At 41.5% G+C, this 22,420-nt stretch overlaps 1 protein-coding gene across 1 annotated transcript in view; it reads right to left on the reverse strand.

Annotated features, from left to right (window-relative positions):
* The window catches only part of LPGAT1 (lysophosphatidylglycerol acyltransferase 1), a 63,952-nt gene extending 54,241 nt beyond the window's left edge, over positions 1 to 9,711 (reverse strand). Inside the window, exons 1-2 of the mRNA XM_075204216.1 lie at positions 9,568 to 9,711; positions 5,133 to 5,397 (exon numbers count right to left, since the gene is read on the reverse strand). Coding sequence (XP_075060317.1) covers positions 5,133 to 5,370 — 238 coding nt within the window. The 5' untranslated portion in view covers positions 5,371 to 5,397; positions 9,568 to 9,711. The remainder of the gene's footprint in view (positions 1 to 5,132; positions 5,398 to 9,567) is intronic.
* Positions 9,712 to 22,420: the final 12,709 nt, after the last annotated feature.

Consider the following 22,420-nt stretch of genomic DNA (forward strand, 5'->3'; position numbering starts at 1 on the left):
ATGAAAATATTTTTAAAAAAATAAAAAAAAGTAAAAAAATAGAAAACCAACTCAGGGAAGAGCCAGTAGACGGTGCACGGGCTGCCCAACATATCCGGGAAGACTCCATGAACATGTAACGGCTTAGAGAAGACAGATGTGATATGCTAAAAACATGCAAATATATGGAAAGTATTAATAGAGCTCAGGAAGTATGCTTTAAAAACAGGAACAATAAAAAGGCCGACTAGATGGAGCTGCCTTATACCATCACCTTCAATATTACACATACTTCATAATAAGCCTCCCACACAGCCCAGCCACAGGTCAAACAAAGCTGAATTTATCTAACAAGTAACACATAGCACAGGGCACAGCCCTCCAGGCTGCTGTGTGGTTAGTACGGCTTCAGCCAATGCTCTGCCTGTTGCTGCTTCCCCCGACACTACATGACGGCTACGGAGAGAGAAGCTTGGCTTTTGAGGCTCCAATTATGGTAGGCGCTACCATTAGGCAAATCTAGGTGACGGCCCAGGGTGCCAATGGCTGGATGGCACCTAAACACCGAATGACAGATCACACATCCAGTGATTTTAATGCCATTGCACAGAGCGCTGACATGAAGGAGAAGCAGACAGCAGCTGATTACACGTCAGTCCAGCGCCAAGGATATCGCCACCACATCCCATCTACATAGATAGGAAGCAGCGTTGGTGGGGGCGGCACTGGCCAGCACCTAGTGCACCCCAAAGGTTTGCAATGACCCTGCCTTTAATACACTTCCATATGCAAGTTTTACTGAGATTTTTTAATGCACTTGACTACACCAATAACAGCCCATTTCAGATCCTCTAAAGTGGTCAAATGTAAATAAATTAATCTTTTCGTGGATGCAAAAAGTTTGCTACAAATAAAATAAACCCGTCTGACTTGACATATACTATACGTATCACCATACACCTCTGCAGACATGGAAGGCCCAGGGAGTAAATGTGCTGAACTACTGAAAACTATGAAGAATGGTTCTATTAAAAACACCGGCTATCTCCCTGCTAGGATTAAACACAGGATCAAATGACTGGTGTAATGTACAGGCTTGTGATCGTCTCAAGGTGACAGAGGCAGCGCCAGGGTGTGAGGAATGTCACAGACGTGACCTTTGTGTAGGAGAGCCTCAAATGACACTATGCCAACAATGGTCCAATAAGATAAATCCTTTGGCTTTCTGATAAATCAGTGCAATTAGTGAAGGAGTAATTGTGGGGTTTTACTACAATGGTCCCACCTTGAATGTTTGGTATCATTAGCTGGGGTCCACAGGTCAATACAGTCCACCCTGAAGTGTTCCCACAGCCAATCATAGCTTTTATAAGTAGCAGTTATATCAAACTTAACGACGACAATCGCATAACCGCATGTCAAATAATTCATCTTCAATTCACTTTTTTGTGACAATGACATGAACAAGCCACATAGAACATCTTTAGCAGTCATTAATGAGGGCATCAGACACTGACATATTCATTAGACAATAACACATGATGTATCAATCCACATAATGTATGTGGGGGGATTTTGACACATGTACCGCAGACTTCCTGCCTTCAAGACTATTGACGGACCCTGCGAGCTCTCAAACTGGTTTAAACAATTTAGAGATTTTATAGAAGATTCTTTTAAATCGAGCACCAAGTTTTATTTTAGGTTATATGGTACATTACACATGCATGCCTGTTATCCTGAAAATTTAAGTTTCATAAAAACTGTTCTTGCTCAAAATCATCAAAAAGGTGTTTTGAGATCTGAACCCGCTTTGTATGGAACGTGTTCAGCTTGGAAAAGGCTAGCAACAAATCTACCATCTCCCAGAATAATTGACCTCTCTCGTGCCATTGTCTAACTAGACTAAGAGCTCCTTCACACTTTTTTTTTTTGAGCTTTTCACACATTAATGAGAGCATGAAAAAATAAATAGGTCAAATAAGGTAGTGGTGCCTCTCCATCGTTATATCCTAAAATTTTAAATACGGTTGTAAAATTTTACAATATGGTACAACCTATTTCTCATGTTAAGAACACAATATATTATACAGATAATGTGTGTCAACAGCACAATTACGCAGGAAGCATAGAAAACAAAAAATATAAACCACTATAAACACCTCTGACGAGTGAACTCATTTTTACATAGTTTTCCCAGCAACTGGGTGAACGAGCCCTTGGGAACAGAGGAGACCTTTATTAAAATTGGTGAACAGGAAAAATTGATTCAACACAAAATAGGGGACTGTTCTGAGAATAACGAGGACAAACGAGAGCCTTAGACATAAGCGATACGCGAAAAAGCGGACCTGCAATACCAACGCCAGTCCAGATTTTCCCAGTTATTGTACAAAAAATAAAAATGGTCCACTTTGGTAGCTGGGTCACAATTTGTCAGCCAGTGTGTGCGAATGCAACTTAGCCCTTTATTTATGACATTTCCTATGCCTCTGTCAAATATTACCTAACAAACAAAAACAAACAAAAAAAAAAACACAAGAGAAAAGAAACGCAGCCTGTTGAATTCCATATACGGTGCAACCCTAACGGGGCCACGATTGCAGTAATTGTTTTTTACTCTGAGTTGCTCTTTTCCCCAGCCTAGCTCTCCTAAGCCCAAGGTGTTAATTCCTGTAGCCTCCAGGGGCCAGGATGGTATTCACTAGCAAGCTCTAATCTGTAATTACTACATGTTTTGATTACACGCTTGGTATTTATTAGATGAATACGAAGTGTCTTTTTTCACACTTCTGCAGGAGAGGGCACACAAATTACACATTCTCCAATTCACTATTTGGTCGGTGACAAATTATACAGGACGGGGGTCTGGCATCCACAAGAACACAACCGCTGGATGCGTCGCCAACTCTGCCAACCACAGAGCTATAGACCATCTGCCACTAAGGAAGTTAGAGACCTTTAGATTGGCGATACCAATCTAGCATGCAGTGTTATACAACACAATAAAAACACAAACTAGTGGCCAAATTATAAAAAAATAATTGTCTTATGACTGACGAGTGACATTTTAAGGAAGCATCACCATCATCTTCAGCCTGATTCACCTTTGGACGCAAGTCCCGTATTTTTTAGCCACATCACTTGAACCAGCTATAGGGCAGGGGTAAGTGCTGACTACACGCATGTGCACCACAACAATGTGTATTTGCAAGTAAGAGAAGCCATAAAAAAAAAAATATTTTATGTACAGTACACTTTAAGAATTGCATCTCATTTAAAAAATTAACGTTTATAACAGTATTAAGAGTTGTAAATTTCATACAATGTTTTGGGTTTTTTTTTCATTTCAAGAACAATTTAGAATTTTGTCAAGCTATGCAAGTGGCTAGGTTACCCATAACATAGTGCCAGTTATTCACAATATCCAAGGCCATAAAAAGGTAATTTTAAAGTTATTAAAATGAACAAGCAGATCCGTAATTGTAATTATCCCAATTAGAATCTACAAAACATGGTTTGAAACAAATTGTTATTCAAAACAATGTTTCTTTAAAAGTCTTCCTGCATGTCGTGCAAATAGCTATTTAGTGGACTAAAATATTTACGTGCATAAGACCAGGTGAAATCACTTAGTCTGTGCCTCAGTGTTACCAATAGCTTCTGGTGCATGGATAGGCTGCATTCAGATATTGGTTCAGCCAACAAAATGGCCGCTTCCACCTCATGGCGACAGTGGCTCCTACTCATTAGACAAACATCATTCTCCTAAATATTGGGTTAGCCTACAAAATGGCTACCTCCTCCGTTTCGGAGACTAGTTGAAGAATGTATGGACTTTTCCCTGAATCACAGTTCCTAACATCAGACAATAACAATCAAGTGGAGACAAGCCAGCAAATGAACAGTTTTAAGTTGTCTTTTCCTATGGCAAAAAACCCCCAAACAATTAGAAATAAACGTTTGGCGCTGGATATGAGGTAGATTTTCCGACGCTTACATTCAATTCAGTTATGAACAAACAGAATGTGCAAATAAGCATGAGGGGACATCATAAAGTGAGCAATGGAAAGTTATACACAGTCACAGGAAGTACAGCCGACTGCCTCAGACTGGAATCGCTTTCACCAACTGCTCAAAAAGAGATCCGTTATTACACAGAGAACGCCAGACCTTAAAACATAAAGACTTTGAAAATAAATGCAAAGAAATAGCACAATCTGCAGAGAGGAGTATGAATATACCGACAAATTCCTCTCACTGAAAGTATCAGCCGTGGAGTGCGGCCTTCTCAATAAACAGAACCACTTTACAACAACCGTGTCCTTACAGCAGCTCTTCTCAATTCTGTCCTCGGGGCTGCACAGCCACACCAGATTTCAGGAATAATCAATGGATTTGCAAACACAGAGCTGGCGTGTGAAATAAATATAGATCGGGTATCTCAAACCATGGACAGGATAGGGCTGGCTGATCACAGATTGTCACCTTACTGTTCATGATGAATGCACGAACATGCAATGGTTTAAAGAAAAAAAACCAGTTGAATAAAATCCATTATGTATATAACGAAATGAACATTACAACTAAACTCCAGGGTGACTCAGGAGGAGATGCATCTCCTGATATATAAAGTTCAATAAACTGCAAACAATATACCAACAGAATTAAAAAGACATTAAAATGTATATACTGGTGTGAACTAGTAATTTCACCTTGTACTGCTGCCCTAGGCAACCCCATGGAAAACATCTACAATAGTCTTAGGGGGAGAGATTCAATTTAGCGCAATGTGTTTCCAGGAACAGTCCACGAAGACACGTCGCGCCAATATGGAGGCTGAAATCTCCATTAATTTTTCCTCACACCCCCCATAGGGTTCTAGGAAAAACGAGCGGAGATTCCTACCGTTAGAGCCGGCAATGTCCACAGCGTGACATTGCAGCTAATTGAGCCTCCCCCTTAGAATGGAGATTCTGTTTCTGCAGAACAGGAAGTCAGTAGTGCAAAGGAATATAACTCCCCCCCATATATTCTTCGCCAATTCACAGAACAACTTGCATTTCATCTGTAGTTTTCTTTACTTGGCTAAACAGCTGGGTATGTTCAGATAAACTTCACACAGTCAGGAACATCCTTAAAGGACGGCTTACCTGTGTAACCCGCAGTCCAGCCCCACGACGCTACCATAGCCAAGAGCCATTTAAACATGACTCCTTCAATATACCAGAAAAGTTTTCTGTCTACAAGTCTGAGAGGTTGCAGCGCTATTAAATAGAATACATAGGACGGGATTGCAACCGTATTGTTGATAAACATGAAGGCGAACCGTAGGACCATTTTCAATATAAGAAATCCCATCTTCCTGATCCTCGCCAGGGTGACGGCCATCTTGCCCACGCAGAGCTGTATTAGTGCCTGGAAGCAACAAGGAAAAAAAAAAAAAAAAAGAGGGACAATAGTGAACCTCATACCCTTAGAAAAGGACAGCAGTAACCAATAATGCGTAAAACGAGGGAAACGGGTTTTAATTTGACATTGAGACACAAAATAAACCAATAGAAACGGTTAAGGATAGTAAAAGATAGAGAGGAGCCCTGCTATATATAAAGTTTTGTGTTGACATGCAAATCTTGATTAGAATTACTGTGTGTCAGACAGCCTAGCAAGTCCCTGCAAACCAGCCTCTCGGCTAATAAGGATGAACGTCTACTATAGCAAAGCTGTGACATCCATCTACTAACACTCCTCCCTCACTTACAGACTGCCCCGAGAAAAACACACTGCGAGAAGGAGACTGTCCAGGTCCATTCCTGACATTTGTACAAGGTCGCATGATAAACCACTGGCCGAAAACGAAGTCACAGCGCTTCCCTATGTGAGCACAGGTAGGTAAGGACAGCCCAGTGTTACACGCACAAAACTTGGCAAGTTCGCTACAAAATTATAAACAATTACAAGCCTCAATTACATGCCGCTGGTAACATTTATGCAATGCATATTGGAAGAATGAGAACATGTACATAAACTTATATTGCTAGGAGGCTGAAAAAAAACAAAAAAAACTTTTGCTAATAAATTATAGCAAATGGGTTAAAACCTTCTAAATTGTGTTTCAATTAAATAGAATTAAAGGAAAAGCAAGAAGTGCTTTTATATAGTCACAAAATGGTAATCAGAGCCCTACAACACTTCTGGGAGGCATATAAAAGAGGTCCCTGTCCCACAGAGCTTGCAATCTAATCAGATAGCTGGAGATATTGCATTTCATCTCTCTGTGTATGTCAGTAACTACATGACAAACTATTTAAAAAAATAAAAATAAAAAGGTAGCCCCAGGTATCATTCTTCCTAGTAACCACTATATGTAGAAGGCACCGTACATTTTTACTCTATTGTAGGTCAAAGAGAAAATACAACATAATGATTCTTGTACAATTCCGATCCACATGCAAGTGGCAACGAAAAGTACTGCTGATTTACAGTGGTCACAGGGATCATTGATGCCTACAGATACACACAATTTTTACCTGCAAAGTGGAAATAAAACATTAGTGAGTTTGAGTATTGCTGTACCCCCAAAAGCCTGAAACACTACATGCAACCACCAGAGCTGGTGGAATCCTTAGGCAAATCTAGGTGATTGCCTAGGGTGCCAATGGTTAGGGGAGCACCCAAGACACTGAACGAAAAGACATAGGGGGGAATTCAATTGGCCCCGTTACCGTAAAAAGTAACTCGACCTGCGCACTATTTCCGTTATTACGGTAATTGTGCACTTAAATACCGTCACTGCAGTAGTTTCAACGCTGACTTTTTGCTCGCAGCTCCTTGTGCTGTGAGAAAAAATAACGATAATAGGTTTAACACTGCGCTACTTAGGTGGGAATTGAATCCCCCCATAATGTGACCCATCCAGTGTTTTTAACGGAAATCATCTACAGTAGTCTTATAATGGGGTTTCTGTAGAACAGGAAGTCAGCAGTGCACAGGAAAATAACTCCCCCCATGTCAGCAGCCCCCACATGGAGTGCTGACTGCTGAAATGACAGAGAAGCTGCTGTTCCGTTATGTCGGTGTTACGCTGGGAGTGGGGCGCTTGCCTACAATGTCACAGCCCAACGTCACATTCCCAGTCCCCGGATAGGCGGCTGCCGCCCATACCTCCCGCCTGCCAAGGTAAGCAGCAGGGGGTAGGGTGCAGAGGGAGAGGGTGCCACTTCTGATGGATTGGTGGGGTCTCACCACCTAGGGCACTCCCAGGGCTTGCACTGGCCTTGATGGCAGCTCTTTTGAACCAACATTAAGGGGCAGATTCAATTTGGGACAAGGATCCACGATGTGTTTCCAGAACAGTCGGTGGAGACAATGCCTTGATGTTTTGAGTCAAATCTCTGCTCATTTTCCCTCGTGTCCAATAGAGAAGTGAACAGATTCCTAACTGCCCCAGGACTATAGGGTTAGAGACATCACTTTGTGCCTCATATCTCAGTAATGTCACTAGTTCCTAATGAATAGGCTGAATGTTTCAGCCAATAAAATGTCTGCTTCTATTGTGAATAGGCAACAAGTATAAATCCTCAGTCTAGTAAAAGGGTTATTTCTCTTTACCATTCTACACAACCTGTCTATGCCTGATGAATGAATAATGTAATACTGGCCAGCATAATGTAAAATAAGACACAGGCATGATTGACTATGATCTGTCACCTACATTTCTGTCTAGATAGGTTCAAACAAGATAGTAGCAGTAATAGAACAGCACTTTGGGTTGTGACTTGTACACTTTCTACAACAGCGAACAAATTGAAGTATATGTAGATAAATGCTCCTTAAAAAAGGTAGTACAGCAAAAGAAAAAGTAATGAATTAATGGAAGGCAGTAGGCCTAATTAGTATAAAGCATGAAATAAAATTAAACATTAAAGCAATTAAATATTAATGAGTAAAACAAAATTATATATAAAAAAAAAAGTGGTTGATGGAGGCTTAAGAGTTTTCAAGTGAATAGTGTCACAAACTTGAGTAGTTAAAAATAAATAAATGAGGAGTACTTTGCCGAACACACCTTTCAGAGATACATATTAGCAATCTGACAGTGTGCAGTGTGTGTGTCTCACTATATCTCCTCTTTGAAACAAACTATTTTTTGGGTTTACTTGCTTCACCAATTGATTCAGTCTTCATATATATGTCTTTCTGCTACACGGCACTGTAATAAATGTTTGCGCTAAATAAACAATAAAGACACTAGAAAAATCTGTCATTTGGGTCCATCCTTAGACATAAAGGCTAAAAGGTCATATTGAAATCATTTGATCTCACTTCAGTATATGTTCATCTGTGTCCTAGAGATCAAACACATCATTGTGATATAAACCAATAAGGCAAAACTCCAATAAAAGTTACAACTATTACAGCACAAGAGTTCAAGGATTGCCACTGTACATTTTGTGTTAAATTGCGTGTTCTCATATTGTGATGTATCCGATCATTGAAAGATACTGTGCATTTGTGCAGTGCTATATGACACATAACGCTGAATGCCCAGGAGCTTGCAATCTATCACATAAGGCCTCCAAGGCATTGCAGGCAATGGATAAAGATAACAATAGATGGAGATTAGATAATGACAGTTCTCTAGATTAAGGTTTTTCAACATGTACCCCTGTGATGGACAGCACAGTGACGAAGTGGTTAGCACTTCTGCCTCACAGCGCTGGGGTCATGAGTTCAATTCCCGACCATGGTCTTATCTGTGTGGAGTTTGTATGTTCTCCCTGTGTTTGCGTGGGTTTCCTCCGGGTGCTCCGGTTTCCTCCCACACTCTAAAAACATACTAGTAGGTTAATTGGCTGCTATCAAAAATTTACCCTAGTGTGTGTGTGTGTGTGTGTGTGTGTATGTTAGGGAATTTAGACTGTAAGCCCCAATGGGGCAGGGACTGATGTGAGTGAGTTCTCTGTACAGTGTACAGCGCTGCGGAATGAGCGGCGCTATATAAATAAATGGTGATGATGATGTGATCGTCAATGTTTCCAAGTACCCCTTATGAAGTGTGATTGTTTATATTAAAACCCCCTGTACCAAACCACTAGTTCATCTGAATGCTTACAAATACATTGCTTCTGATGAGTTTGTATGGGTTTCATTCTTTACCAATTAAATATGATGTTGCCTCATATATAAACAGAATGAAGTACCACTGGGATGTGAGGGACCCCTCTGGCCCACACACCACAGACTGAGACCCCAGGATGCAGATAGAATAACAATAGATAGGTCCTAGATATATATATATATATTAGATTATGGATCAGACAGAGATGACAGAGTCCTGACACATGCAGGGCACACAGATGACACAGGCACACACATATGACACATGTACACAGGGTGGGCACACACAACAAAGACACGTGATGCACATGATCAGACAGGCACGCAGACAGACGGACGGATGGACAAGGACTGGACGTACTGCGCCTGCGCACAGCCCGTTGCAAGTAACGGCTCCCGGCAGCCCCGCCTCGGCCCCCACTGTCCATCCCCAGCCGGCCCAGAGCATCCCCCCGTCCCCCGGCTCACCTGCGGGGCCCCCGGATCCCGGTGTGTGTGACCGTGTCGGATGGAGGAGCTGGCGGTAGGAGAACCTTCCTCCTCCACCTCCTCCTCCCAGCAGTGCTGACTGAGATCCCCCTACAGCGCTATTCGCACTATCCCAGGCCGGACCGCCGATTGGAAGAAGCGGGCGGGGGATCGGCCAATCGCCAGCGCTCCCTAGACCCCGCCTCTGATGTCACATGGAGGAAGGGCGGGGCAATGGCGTCTGACGGGCAGCTCGGGTGGTGGGGGGCAGCCACAGGTGGGATGTGCCCGGGAGATGCCAGCTCTTGTGTGTGGTGGAGTCTGGTTACTGTCATCGTATCCTTATCAGGACTGACACTGAGCTGTGACATGGGGATCTCTGAGTCTTCCTCAATGGAAGGTGCTGAGATTCAAGCAGTGAGTTATACATGTGCAGTGAGATCCAGTGGGTAATGTCAGCTGTAAATGTGTATTGTTGGGATCCAGTGTAGGGCAGACAGGAATCTTCAGCTTTGTAGAACGCAAATGGTTCTAGTGGGTTAGCTTGGTGGGGAGAAGGTGAAATGGAATCTAGTGGGTTACCTTGGGGAGATGGTGGTGCGGGATCTATTGGGTTAGCTTGGTGTGGAGAAGGTGAAATGGAATCTAGTGGGTTACCTTGGGGAGATGGTGGTGCGGGATCTAGTGGGTTAGCTTGGTGGGGAGAAGGTGAAATGGAATCTAGTGGGATACCTTGGGGAGATGGTGGTGCGGGATCTATTGGGTTAGCTTGGTGTGGAGAAGGTGAAATGGAATCTAGTGGGTTAGCTTGATGTTGAGAAGGTGAAAAGATCTAGTGAGTTACCTTGGGGAGATGGTGGTGCGGGATCTAGTGGGTTAGCTTGGTGTGGAGAAGGCAAAAAGGAATCTAGTGGGTTAGCTTGGTTGGGAGAAAATGAAAAAGGATCTAGTGAGTTAGCTGGGAGGCGAGAAAGCAGGAAAAAGATTTGGTGGTAAATGTATGAAGCTCCGGGTTCTTCAACACCCGCGAGTTCGGCGTTTAAATTTAAAGCGGCGCTGCCTTGTAAAGGGAAACTTCCCTTTACAAGGCAGCGCCGCTTTAAATTTAAACGCCGAACTCGCGGGTGTTGAAGAACCCGGAGCTTCATACATTTACCCCTTGGTTGGGAGAAAATGGTGCAGGCTCTATTGGGTTACCTTGGTGAGGAGAAGGTGAAAAGGAAGTTAGTGGTTCGGCTAACAGGTGAGGAAGATGTGTGGGCATCCGGCTGGAGGTGAGAAGAGACAGCCAAGGATAAGGGTGTAAAAAGGGGATCCAGTGAATCAAGTAGTGGGTAAGAAGATTTGACATGGACCAAGTATATCAACTGCTTGGTAAAGAGGTTGGATGAGGGTTCAGTGGATTATTTGATGGATGAAGAGGTGAAGAGGGATGTACTTGGTGGGCTGTGTAGATAGGATGTTTAAAGAGATATCCAGGTTTGCAGCAGATAATGACAACTACGAGGAGAGACTATTAAGACTGCTGAGATCCCATTGTTAGACCAAGAGAGTGACCCCATGATTTACGGGGCAGTCATAGTAATGCCAAGGATCACTTGGGTTTAAGAATCAGCACCATTACTGAAGAAAAAGACATTGTGCGCGTTACATCCTGAGCATAGTAACCAGTTTGGCTATTTCTCTGCCATGTAAACCGTGAATAAAGGATCCCAGTTTTATGTTTTGTGAAACTGACTGCAAATTTAAAAAAAAATGTTTTGTGGAGTTTATTTTTTATTAAGGTTATATGTAAAATATATCCTAAGACAGTTTTTTTTGGTCTAAGGCCTGCCCTCTCTGCCATGTCATCCTGCCGACGTGAAGGTGGGTTTGTGACCATTGAAGGGTCCAGCCACAAAAAGCACTCCTTAAAGCTCACCCCCTAGCTTCCCCCTGATGATGTCATGATACAGGACCGGTCAGTGCTATATACATTTTGGTAGAGTATATGTGATATATGTAAGATTTAGGAGCAATGAGTACCAAACACAAAGTTTTGCTTCACATATGTGCTTTTTAACTTAATTTTTAAGCAAGTAATCATTAAGTGGTATATAAATTTCAAGCTTTGATTCATGAAGTCATATATGGCTGTGCAATAATAAGGTCAGGGGTGAACGTGCACAATATTAGATATGTCATCACATAGGTATGTCATAGGAAGCGTCATAGTTAATACTATAATCACTAAGAGCTGGGATACCAGCGCTGTGGCAGGGAGCACCCGCATACATCAGTAACGTGTCCTTGGAAATGTATATTCACCCACTAAATGGTATCTTCAGTTTAGCTGGGTAAAGTAGGGCAAAATGTTTGTTATATTCAAGTACATCTTGGCAAACTGCCAAATTCATAGACCCCCCTGTGTGTGTACAGAAGGGGTGCAATTCAAGTGTGGGGCAATAAGCACAGTGTTCAATTTTAAAGAGCATTTTGATCTGTTGGAATAGCCCGATGGTGGGGCTAGTAGGGCTTGAGCTACAGTAGATCTAAAAAATACCCATCTTCAATGCAGTGTCCAGCAAAGTCTTAATTGGGGTTTATTTTAGATGGATTCATAGGAAATTATTTGTTGTTCTTAATCTGATCTGTGCCTTCAGCAGTATAGCCAGTGCTTTTTTTTGCACCGGAACTGAGTTCCGCACCTTTTCTCAACTGATTTTCCAAGTTTTAAAAGTAACTTTTGAACATTTGATGTTTGGTCCACGTGGACTTGAATTCTCCTGTCGAGCGTAGCAGGCCGGCGCAGAGTCATTAAAACGGTGCATGCAGGCTGCTTGTGTGTCGAGTCCGATGCATGCGTGCTTTGTCTGCACTGGTTGTGATGGCGCTGCTCAGCTTGTGATTGGTCGTGTGGCCGCGCGCTGAGAGCTTACTGCGAGCGGCGCCCGTTATGTTTCATTACACAGCTGACGTGTGGGGGGGGGGGGGGGTGTACAGTGATTGACTACGTGTGAAAGGTGAAAAAAAAATTTTAATAAAAGGTTAACCAGATGTGAGTTCCGGCACCTTTTTTCTTACAAAAAAAAAGCACAGAGTATAGCTACGATATTAGTGTCATGTACAACTTAATGTGTGCTTGGCTGTGGAATCAGGTCCCAGGTATTTTGAGAACCTAGGAATGTCCCTGCTATCAGATCAATTATATTCCAAGTATAGTAAGAATATAGATATACAGTATATATATTAATAAAGCTCCTGTGACTCTCCACGTAAATTAATACAGCAGTAATGGTGAAACAGTAAATGTAACATGATTTTAAGATAAAGATCTGGAGCAAGAGGTAAGTGCTTGTTTTTTGCGGGATCAGTGGTTGGGCAGCTGCTGTAGCACCATTGACACTGCCATAGTTGTATGTGGGAAACGCTGGCAGGCACAGATATCCGAGCAGAGCCAAAATGCAATTGTTGCCAAATCTGCTCCATCTTATTACGTGTCTTTTGGAACACACTACCTGAGATCACCATACTGCAGTCAGCGTTCTGGATATTGAGTTTTATATTAAATGGTTTTCTATCCTGTATAACTTCTCAAAGGATACTGTTGCCTATAGATCAGTGATGGCTAACCTGTGACACTCCAGGCGTTGTGAAACTACAAGCCCCAGCATGCTTTGCCAGTAGATAACTAGCTGATAGCTGGCAAAGCATGCTGGGGCTTGTAGTTTCACAACACCTGGAGTGTCACAGGTTAGCCATCACTGCTATAGATCATACTTGCCTACTTTCTCGGAACGACTGGGCTCCCATGAGGGTAGGCCACCATCTTGGATCCTGCCGCGCTGCCTTCTGAGGTGGGAGCGGCCTTGATGACACAACCAATGTCATCTGGCCCAACCACAGCTGCCCAAGGACGGGGCCTGGTGATTATGCGAATCCAATCATCACATCCCCGGACTTGACCCTTGGACATCCCAACAGGGATCTCACGGAGGGGAGGTCAAAAAAAGTAAGCAGATAATGTTGTGTCACTGAGGTGTGAAGCACAAAGTGGTTTAGTCCACAAAATGGCTGCCTCCACGGTGCGCGGAGACAGGTACAATGGAAAGTTTATGCTGTGAATGAAAGACTTCTGGCTGTGAGTTGTGGTCCGTTGTAAACATGTCAAATCAGTTCATTTTAGGACTAAATACTTAACCAACAAGTATGATTTTTACAGCTTTGATGAGTAGAATATTTTGATCAGAATATCTTTTTTTATTCTAAAAGCAGATTGGATTTTAGTTTCCGCAATATCATGCTGTTAAATCCCAAAGGCAGTGGCACGTTGTAATTATATCTCTTTTTTTTTCCAACTGCAATCCAGGAAGTTGTCATGTGTAATTACCGTATACATAGTCATGTTTTTACATTAAACAAACACAGTTTGCAGCCACCTGTAAGCTATGTAACTAAAGATATAGTAAAAATAACCTTCCATTTACACCAAAACTTTGAAGAGTTAGTATGGCAGAGGTGGTGAAACGTGTGTTTTTTTTAAAAAAATTGCTTTTGACACATTTAGAAGCATTGTAGGGTATTTTTCATTATTGTAATTTTAATTATTTTATTAAGTTTTTTTTTATATAGCACCTACATGTTATGACGTTCCTGACAGAGAATAATCATTCACGTCAGTCCCTGCCCCAGTGGAGCATACAATCTACAATCCCTATCACACAGACACTAGAATTCATTTTTTCAGAACCCAATTCATTTATCAGTATATCTTTGGAGTGTGGGAGGAAAGAGGAGCACCCCCACACAAACACAGAGTGAACACACAAACTTCACACAGATAGGAGCCACGGATGGAATCAAACTGATGACTCCATCACCGTGAGGTAGCAATGCTAACCACTGTGCCACTTTATCCCTTAGCACTGCTTAAAAAGGGGAAAATATCTTAAAGTCCGTGTGTATTTTCACTGCTTCAATGGATATACTCCAATGAGGCATATCTAAGTTTCGGTTTTGTTGAACCAATTTTTTTTCAGCAATTTTCTTAGTGGTTTGCAAACTTATTAGATTTACTAAAGGCCAAACCGCTCGTAAAAAGGCCACATTAGAAGTAGCAAACCCCTATGTCCCTCCCCCCCCCCCTCAAGAAACAAAACAAGATAACAACATCCTTATTCCGTCATGATAACCTACCTATTCACCTCCTGTTATTCTGAGGTCTCAGTGACTTCTTGTTTTCCATATATATATCGTTTTGTAAAATTCAAGAAAAAAATTGAACTTCAAAGAAAACAAAAAGGCCACATTAGACATCGCTGTACCGATTTTTATATATGGTAAAAAATACAAATTGCAAAGCATCAAAAAATGACTTCTTAGTACATTTCCCTTTAAGTAAGAGTATTGTTTTCCTCCTATTAAAAGGTGATCTAAAAAATTGGGCCTCGGCTAAAATCTATTCTTCAGTGCACTTCTTTACGGAGAAAAATTTGCTCTACTTTTCAGGTGATTACAAGGTTTTTAGAAATAAACTTTAAAATAATAGAATAAATCTGCTTCTCGCTTTAGTTTTCCTTGTTAGAAATCTTTTTTTGTAAAGGGAGAACAGACTACTAAGGGCTGTCACTAATGTAATACTAAGTCAAGTCGGAGAGATTCTAGAAGGCTGTGTAAGAAACAGATGCGCTTCTTTAAATTAATGAAATGTGTACAAGGGAATAAAATGATTTGAGACGGCAGCCAAGGACAAATAAGACCAATGTGCAAGTGCAAATAAAAGAAAAATGTTGTCCGGCGTTCAGAAACAAACAATATATAAAAATCACTGTGTCAGCATATACATAAAGGATAATTTTGCGCACAATATAGCTATATTGGGGTTAATATTATAAAAGGCCGTTGGTTGTTGAAAATCACGGTGTCAGAGCATGAAATCCAGATATTTAAATGTCAAGAAGAAAGTTGACCTCCAATGACCTCAAACTTCTAGTAAAACTTGTTTTTGTTTTTCTACAAAATATATAATAGCATCTCAAAGTGACATGAATGTGACACATTTAGCGACAAAGTACAATCGTTGCAAGTTTTAAGGTCATATGATATTAAAATGGCCTTAAACTTAGTCTTACCCAATGATGACATAATATACTTACATAATATTTTATTAGCTTTTTTTAAAGCCAGTAAAGGCATGTAAACAGGTATGGGAATTGAACCAAATCCCAGTTCCAATGACCTCAGCATTGCACTTGTAGTCGGGAGAGTTTGTCCCTTGGCACTTTGAGGTCAATAGAGCACCCTCTATTGATCCTTCCCCTCACAGACTGCAAATGGTCTTACCACTGTGTGCCAAGCATGGTCACACTTGAAATGTGTCACTGGCGTTTAATGCAGCGCCAGTGGGTATGGCCTCAAGAGATGGAAATTACAAAGGGAGAGAATGATAAAAACAAAGTATAACAAACTTTGTAGTACATAGCGCTACCAAACACTAGTAATGGAATATAGCATGAGATATAGCAATAATCTACTTTTTCTGCAAAGTGTTTTTAGCAGATCAATCTAGAATGAATTACTACACCCGTCATACACAGGGCTCACTGCAGATTTTATTATTATTACTACCATTTTATTTATATAGCGCCACTAATTGCGCAGCGCTGTATAGAGAACTCAGTTCCTGCCCCATTGAAGCTTACAGTCTAAATTCCCTAACACACACACACACAGACTAGGGTCAATTTGTTAGCAGCCAGTTAACCTACTAGTATGTTTTTGGAGTGTGGGAGGAAACCAGAGCATCCAGAGGAAACCCACACAAACACGGGGAGAACATACAAACTCCACACAGATAAGGCCATGGTCGGGAATTGAACTCATGACCCCAGTGCTGTAAAGCAGAAGTGCTAACCACTTAGCCACCGTGTGCCAAACAGCCATCGTAAGACAACTCCTCGTGTGTATTAAAAGAAGTAGATTTACTAACCAATGCATTTCACCATAAAGCTTAGAGGACATGTCTTATTTCCAACAAGTGGCTTTCATCAAATGTACTAAGCCCACACATACAAAGTTGTCCACACAACATAGTACCTATGTTTTTAAGTGTAGAAAAAGCAGCAATACTTGGCCTCCTATGGAGTAATGTTGTTTAGTTTGGATACTCTGGGTAACATACACTGCTATGCGCTACCGTTTCATAACTTCAATCTTTGTTACCTCCTCTGGAACCGCAGGCAGGATTCAAACACTGGCTGCTGCCACCAGACTTCATGCTTGGTGGTGATGGTGAATCAGTCCTGTCTAGTACTCATGGTAATGCATGCAATGCATGATGGGACATGTAGTCTTCTGTCACAATCACTGACAGAGCTGTGATGTCACAATCACTGTGATCGCACATGGTGAAAATACAAGACCTGAAAACTTACTGAGGATTCAAAGATGTACCTACAAAATGTATTCACTATATAAGAAATCACATTTCTCGGGCATATATTAGCCATATTTAAAGATTAAATGACCCTTTGATATGTTACAAGAACTATTTTGACTTCTTTCCAGTTGAAATAAAATCAAGAAATGCGTTGGTACATTCTTCCGCATTATTGCAGTCTTTAATAATAGCCAATGCAAGGCAAGCAAAGCATTTCCTTATATATAATGTTATTAAGGGTGAAAAGTGCTTTGGTAAAACGCAAGAATTGAAACAAGCCACAGCTTCCTGTAATCATTCTGTGCCTGTGTAATGTTAAGTTATGATACCAGCCAGGGACGTGTTCATTTTGCATGATGTAAATCTCTACTTCCTCTTACTTATAATTGAAACTGAATCCCCATACATTGATATGGCAGACACATGTAAAGGTATTCAACCTGCAGGTGCTGAAACTGATAGGTACACGGCTGGTAACGATGCCTGACAGAATGTAGATCAGTAATCTAGAATTACTTACAGGTAGAGTACGTTGATCCTTGTCATGTGGCGTTACTGAGTTTTTCCAGGAACTAGATAGTGTTTCATTCCATCTATTCAGATCTTTGTTTTAAACACACCAGAAGTGTAATTCTACTGACCGGTAGCTGTAATGAAAAATACGGCATGTGACACAGGAACCGTAGCAAACATGTGGATGGATTCCCCCAGTGTTATTACTGAGGACACAACGAATGTGTCTCTATTTCAGGCAACTGTCTGATTGCTAAATATCTTACAGGCCTAATTATTATAGGGTGAAATCATCTATCTCCAGAGAAAACCAGCGTAATATTGTTTTACATATTTTTTTTATTTTGTAAAAATATTTTACTTTTAAAAATTTGTTGAAAGTTGAACTGAAAGCTCACGCCTGGCCTCTTCCATTCCACTCTGCAAGGGTGAACCAGCTAGCTGGGATTTGCATACACATACCCTCTGTTAGCACAGGGGCAAACGCAGGATTTGTACTGAGGGGTTTCCACGCCACGCTGCCAATGGGCGTGACCAGCATGCATGGGGGCGTGGCTATAATTTTAGACAGTGCTTGGCTGCTCTCCAACTCTTGCTATCCCCATAATATACATGGGCAATGCTGCATGTACTACTGTTAGGTGCGCGCAGCTCTCCCTTTTCAAGCAGAGCCGTGTGAAGCAGGAGCAGGGTCCAGCCACCTCAATTATACAATGCCCCAGACTTGGAGGGGGGTTACCATGCACTAGAAAACCTCCCCTCGGTTTCCTATGTAGCACTCAGGACCAGTATCGAAGAGGCAGCTGAGTATCACTCAACTGCCTGTGAGAAATGGTATTGATAAATTATGTCACCACCATATGTTCATCTAAAGACACGTTAGTGCTTTGCATTTTGGGGTAGTGTTAAGGTGCATTTGGCTAGGATCAGAGCAGCTTTTTAATTATCTTTCCTTGCTTAACTCTATTTAAAAGGTACAATACGTAATAGTCCTAAAGCAAGATAAACAATACATTTCCAAATATATAAGCATCAGTTGGCCACTGGATAAATGCATACATTTATTTTAGGAGTGGATTAGAGAAGGTGAAGGGAGAGAGGTGTGATGTCATAAAGAGAGGGATAAGATGAGGGAGTGGACTACCATGAAGTGCTCCATTCTTAAGTAATATTTTTTTCATATTAATAAAAACGATTTCTCCTCAATTTATCAATCTGATGTCGCTGAGAGAGCTCCGTTGAAAAGTGACTGTCCCGGCGAGTTTATTATCCCCTGCACATAAGTTTCTTCCAGTGTTCTTGCGGCAGCGAAATGTACCTCATTTTTGCTCACATCTCTGTGAGGTGCTGGCAAACAATGAGCGCAGACCATTACCGAAACACAATGCGTGATGCTGCTACAGTGTCTTGAAGCTGATTGAATCGGTCCCTCTACCACCAGAGTAACAGGAAACCATGCCAGCTATACAGCTGTGTTGGCGAGTTCTGACCAGGCTCCTCCGTCTTCCAGTCCAGAAACAAGAAATTAGAGATTAATTGAACAGACACTAAGGTGTCTATGCATTAAAGTACCATGAGCCATTAAAACGGAGAAAACAGCACTTTTCTCCATAAAAATTGCAAAATGCATGAAGGACTTATGGCAGGAGAATTTCTCCTGCTATAACCCACTTAACATTTGTTAGCGCAGTCCCCATAGATTAATATGGGGATTGCAAAGTTCTGCAATGCATAAAAATTTGATTGCGCAGAAAGGTAACGCTATTTCAGGATGGCGTTACCTGTGATTTTCCGTGGGCTCCAGTTGAATCCTCTCCGGCTCTGCAGAATTCCTTACAGTGTAAGAAGTGCTATGTACACTTGTAGGCTGTGTGTTACAGCTTAACGAGGTATGTCCAGTTGCCCAATCTGCCAATAGGTGCTTTTCACCTGACAACCCCACAGTCACCCTTAAAGACAGTTCCTAGGTCATTTGAGGACAGCCATAAGGTGATATTACAGGGTCATATATTCCACTAAAACCTGCTGTGCTGGTTACACGATTGTCTACTTGTTCTAGCGCTAGTGGGATGAGTCTTTGGGCTAGATTTACTAAGCTGCGGGTTTGAAAAAGTGGGGATGTTTCCTATAGCAACCAATCAGATTCTAGCTTTCATTTATTTAGTACTTTCTACAAAATGACAGCTAGAATCTGATTGGTTGCTATAGGCAACGACCCCACTTTTTCAAACTCGCAGCTTAGTAAATCTAGCCCTTTGTGTTGTTAACATGGATCACAACATTCCAAAAGTAGTGTCATAAAGGTGATGTGGAAGAGAGTATGTCTCTTCATTTAATCTACCACTGACCTGAGGTCATTCTATGGCATTTCAGTGAAGGGACTTTAAATTAACCCTCAGTGATGACAGCATATGGAAAAAAATATATAAGCTGTTTTGAGTGCGATTACCCTAATTTCTATATTCTAGGTGTAGGATACAGTAAGTGTGAGAGTGGCTTGCAGTCGCAGTCATATATTTGTGTCACAGGCTGCATTATTAAGGCCAACCGAGGTACTTGTTTATGGCAGAAGTCTTCAAATTAAAGAGAAAAGTTTTAATGTATCATCTCGTTACTTTTCTCCTATTTCTCCTGCTGTGTTATATGCCAATTGATCCACATTAAAGCAGGGGGTGGGAGGTTTTTAGCTGTGAGTAGTCAGCGTGCACAATTAATTAAACATATTGTTAGATTATTATTATTATTATTATTATTATTAATTTTTATTTATAAGGCGCCATTTATAAGGCGCCGTACAGAGACAAACAAATTACAATACAATGGGAGACAGCACAGTACAGTAAACAGTTAACACAGCAACTCAGTAAGCTCAATGCACAGCTAGAGAGGGCGGGGAAGGGGGAGGGGGGATCCGCAAATGACGGGGCCCAAGAAGGAGGGCGCGGAAGACAGGGAGACCCCCAGGGGGGGGGATGGAGCGAGATATTGTGTCTTATGGAGCAGAAACTGTAAATAGTCATCTATAAGGTTTGCCTGAGAGGTTATAACTTAGATGATAATCAACTATAAACAAGCAGGCGTGTCATCGGCATATTCTCTCAGTCTAAGTCATGCTCTTAGGCTGGGTACACACTACAGGTTTTTCATCCGATTATCGCGCCAATCGGTAATAGTTTCACGATTACCACCATTCTGACACCGGGGAATCCTACACTTAAACTGCGAATCTGTGAAAAAACGATTTAAGTATAATAGTGTCCGTCACTAGACCTTGACGTCATTGCGACCTCTATCACTTTTAATTTAAAGCGGCAATGTCAAGTTAAATGTTTAAACAACCTGCGGGGTCCTGACATTGCCGCTTTAAATTAAAAGTGATAGAAGTCGCAATGACGTCAAAGTCTAGTGACGGACACCTCAGTAGTCGGAATCACTTGCGGTCACCATCCTGCTGTGATCGGACATCTACAATGTCGGTATGGAGATAAGTCTGCTTATACTTAAATCGTTTTTTCACAGATTCGGAGTTTAAGTGTAGGACTCCAAGGTGTCGGAAATTTCCACACCGTAAAATCGTACCTAACCCGTGCCAATCACACAATAAACGACCGTTAGTTCTGATATGGCATTAGTGTGTACACTCCCATGATTATGTTTTATCATTCCAAAGCACATCGTATCGTTTGATTTGATTTTATAAATGGACTAAAATTCTCTGTCCGTAGATCTCCATAGAGTTTACAGTGTCACAATCTTTTCAGTCGATGGCAGATAAAGAGCACAGATCTGAAGGTAAATCTTGTACAACCTGTGTGTACACATGTATCAGCATGCTGATCGGGATTTTCAGTTGTAGGGAAAATTGTTAAAGATATCATATTATGAGAAATTTTCTGTAGTGTATACCCAGCCTCAGTTACTGTTTCTGTGGAGGACGAATGACTGTGGAGGACGAATGACTGGTCATTTGTGGTTGTGCTTCTGCTTAGAAGTTTTGACATCAGAGATACAGTGAGGGGAAACAGGCTGATTAGATTAGATAATTTTGCAGAAACAGAGCTTTAAGTAAGTTTATTCCAACACAACCTTGAGGCTGGAAGGCCTTAGGCCGGTGATGGACAACAGGCGACTCTGAGCTGTCACCAACAGCCCCCGGCTCCTTCCTGATATATTGTTAGATGTGTTTGGTATAGCTTGTAACACTTGTTTACCCACAGTGGAAATAGACGCTTTGTGAGCTGACAATGGTGACATCAATTTGTGGCTCAGTGATATCACTAGTTCCTAGTGAATACACCATGTGGATACATTGGACCTGATTCATTAAGGCTCACAAAATGAACGTAAATTGCATTTTGTTTTAAAATGCACATAATTAGGGTAATTTTGTTTCCACTTCCCCCCCACCCCCAATAAAATACATTTATTAGGATGCTATTAATGTCTATTGTACATAAAATGCATTTTTACAGTTGCTCCTTATGGCAAACACATGTTCTAGCTGCATACACAGCCGTCATCACTGGTAATCAGCACTTACACCCGACCTGTAGCTGGTGCAAGTGATACGACTGAACATCACATATCTGAAAGATGTCCAAAGCTTGATCGAAACCTACTGCGTGCCCTCGAGCTTGTCACTCCCCACTGTACATTGACTACGTGCATATTATTATTATTATTAATTTTTATTTATAGGGCGCCACTAGGTGTCCGTAGCGCCGTACAGGGACAAACGATTACAATACGAGTACAGTAAACAATAAGCATACACCCCTTCCCCTCCCTGTTCAGCCCCAGAAATCGTAGTCTGTTGTTAGGGTCTTTTGCGCTCAAAGATGAATTGGATGTTCTTGCGTTCATTATCACTTGAAAACCTGTTACCCAACTTCAGAGTTTAAACAGGAAATTGTATCAAATTAT

Source organism: Mixophyes fleayi, chromosome 3 (genome assembly GCF_038048845.1).
Source record: "Mixophyes fleayi isolate aMixFle1 chromosome 3, aMixFle1.hap1, whole genome shotgun sequence".
NCBI lineage: Eukaryota > Metazoa > Chordata > Amphibia > Anura > Limnodynastidae > Mixophyes > Mixophyes fleayi.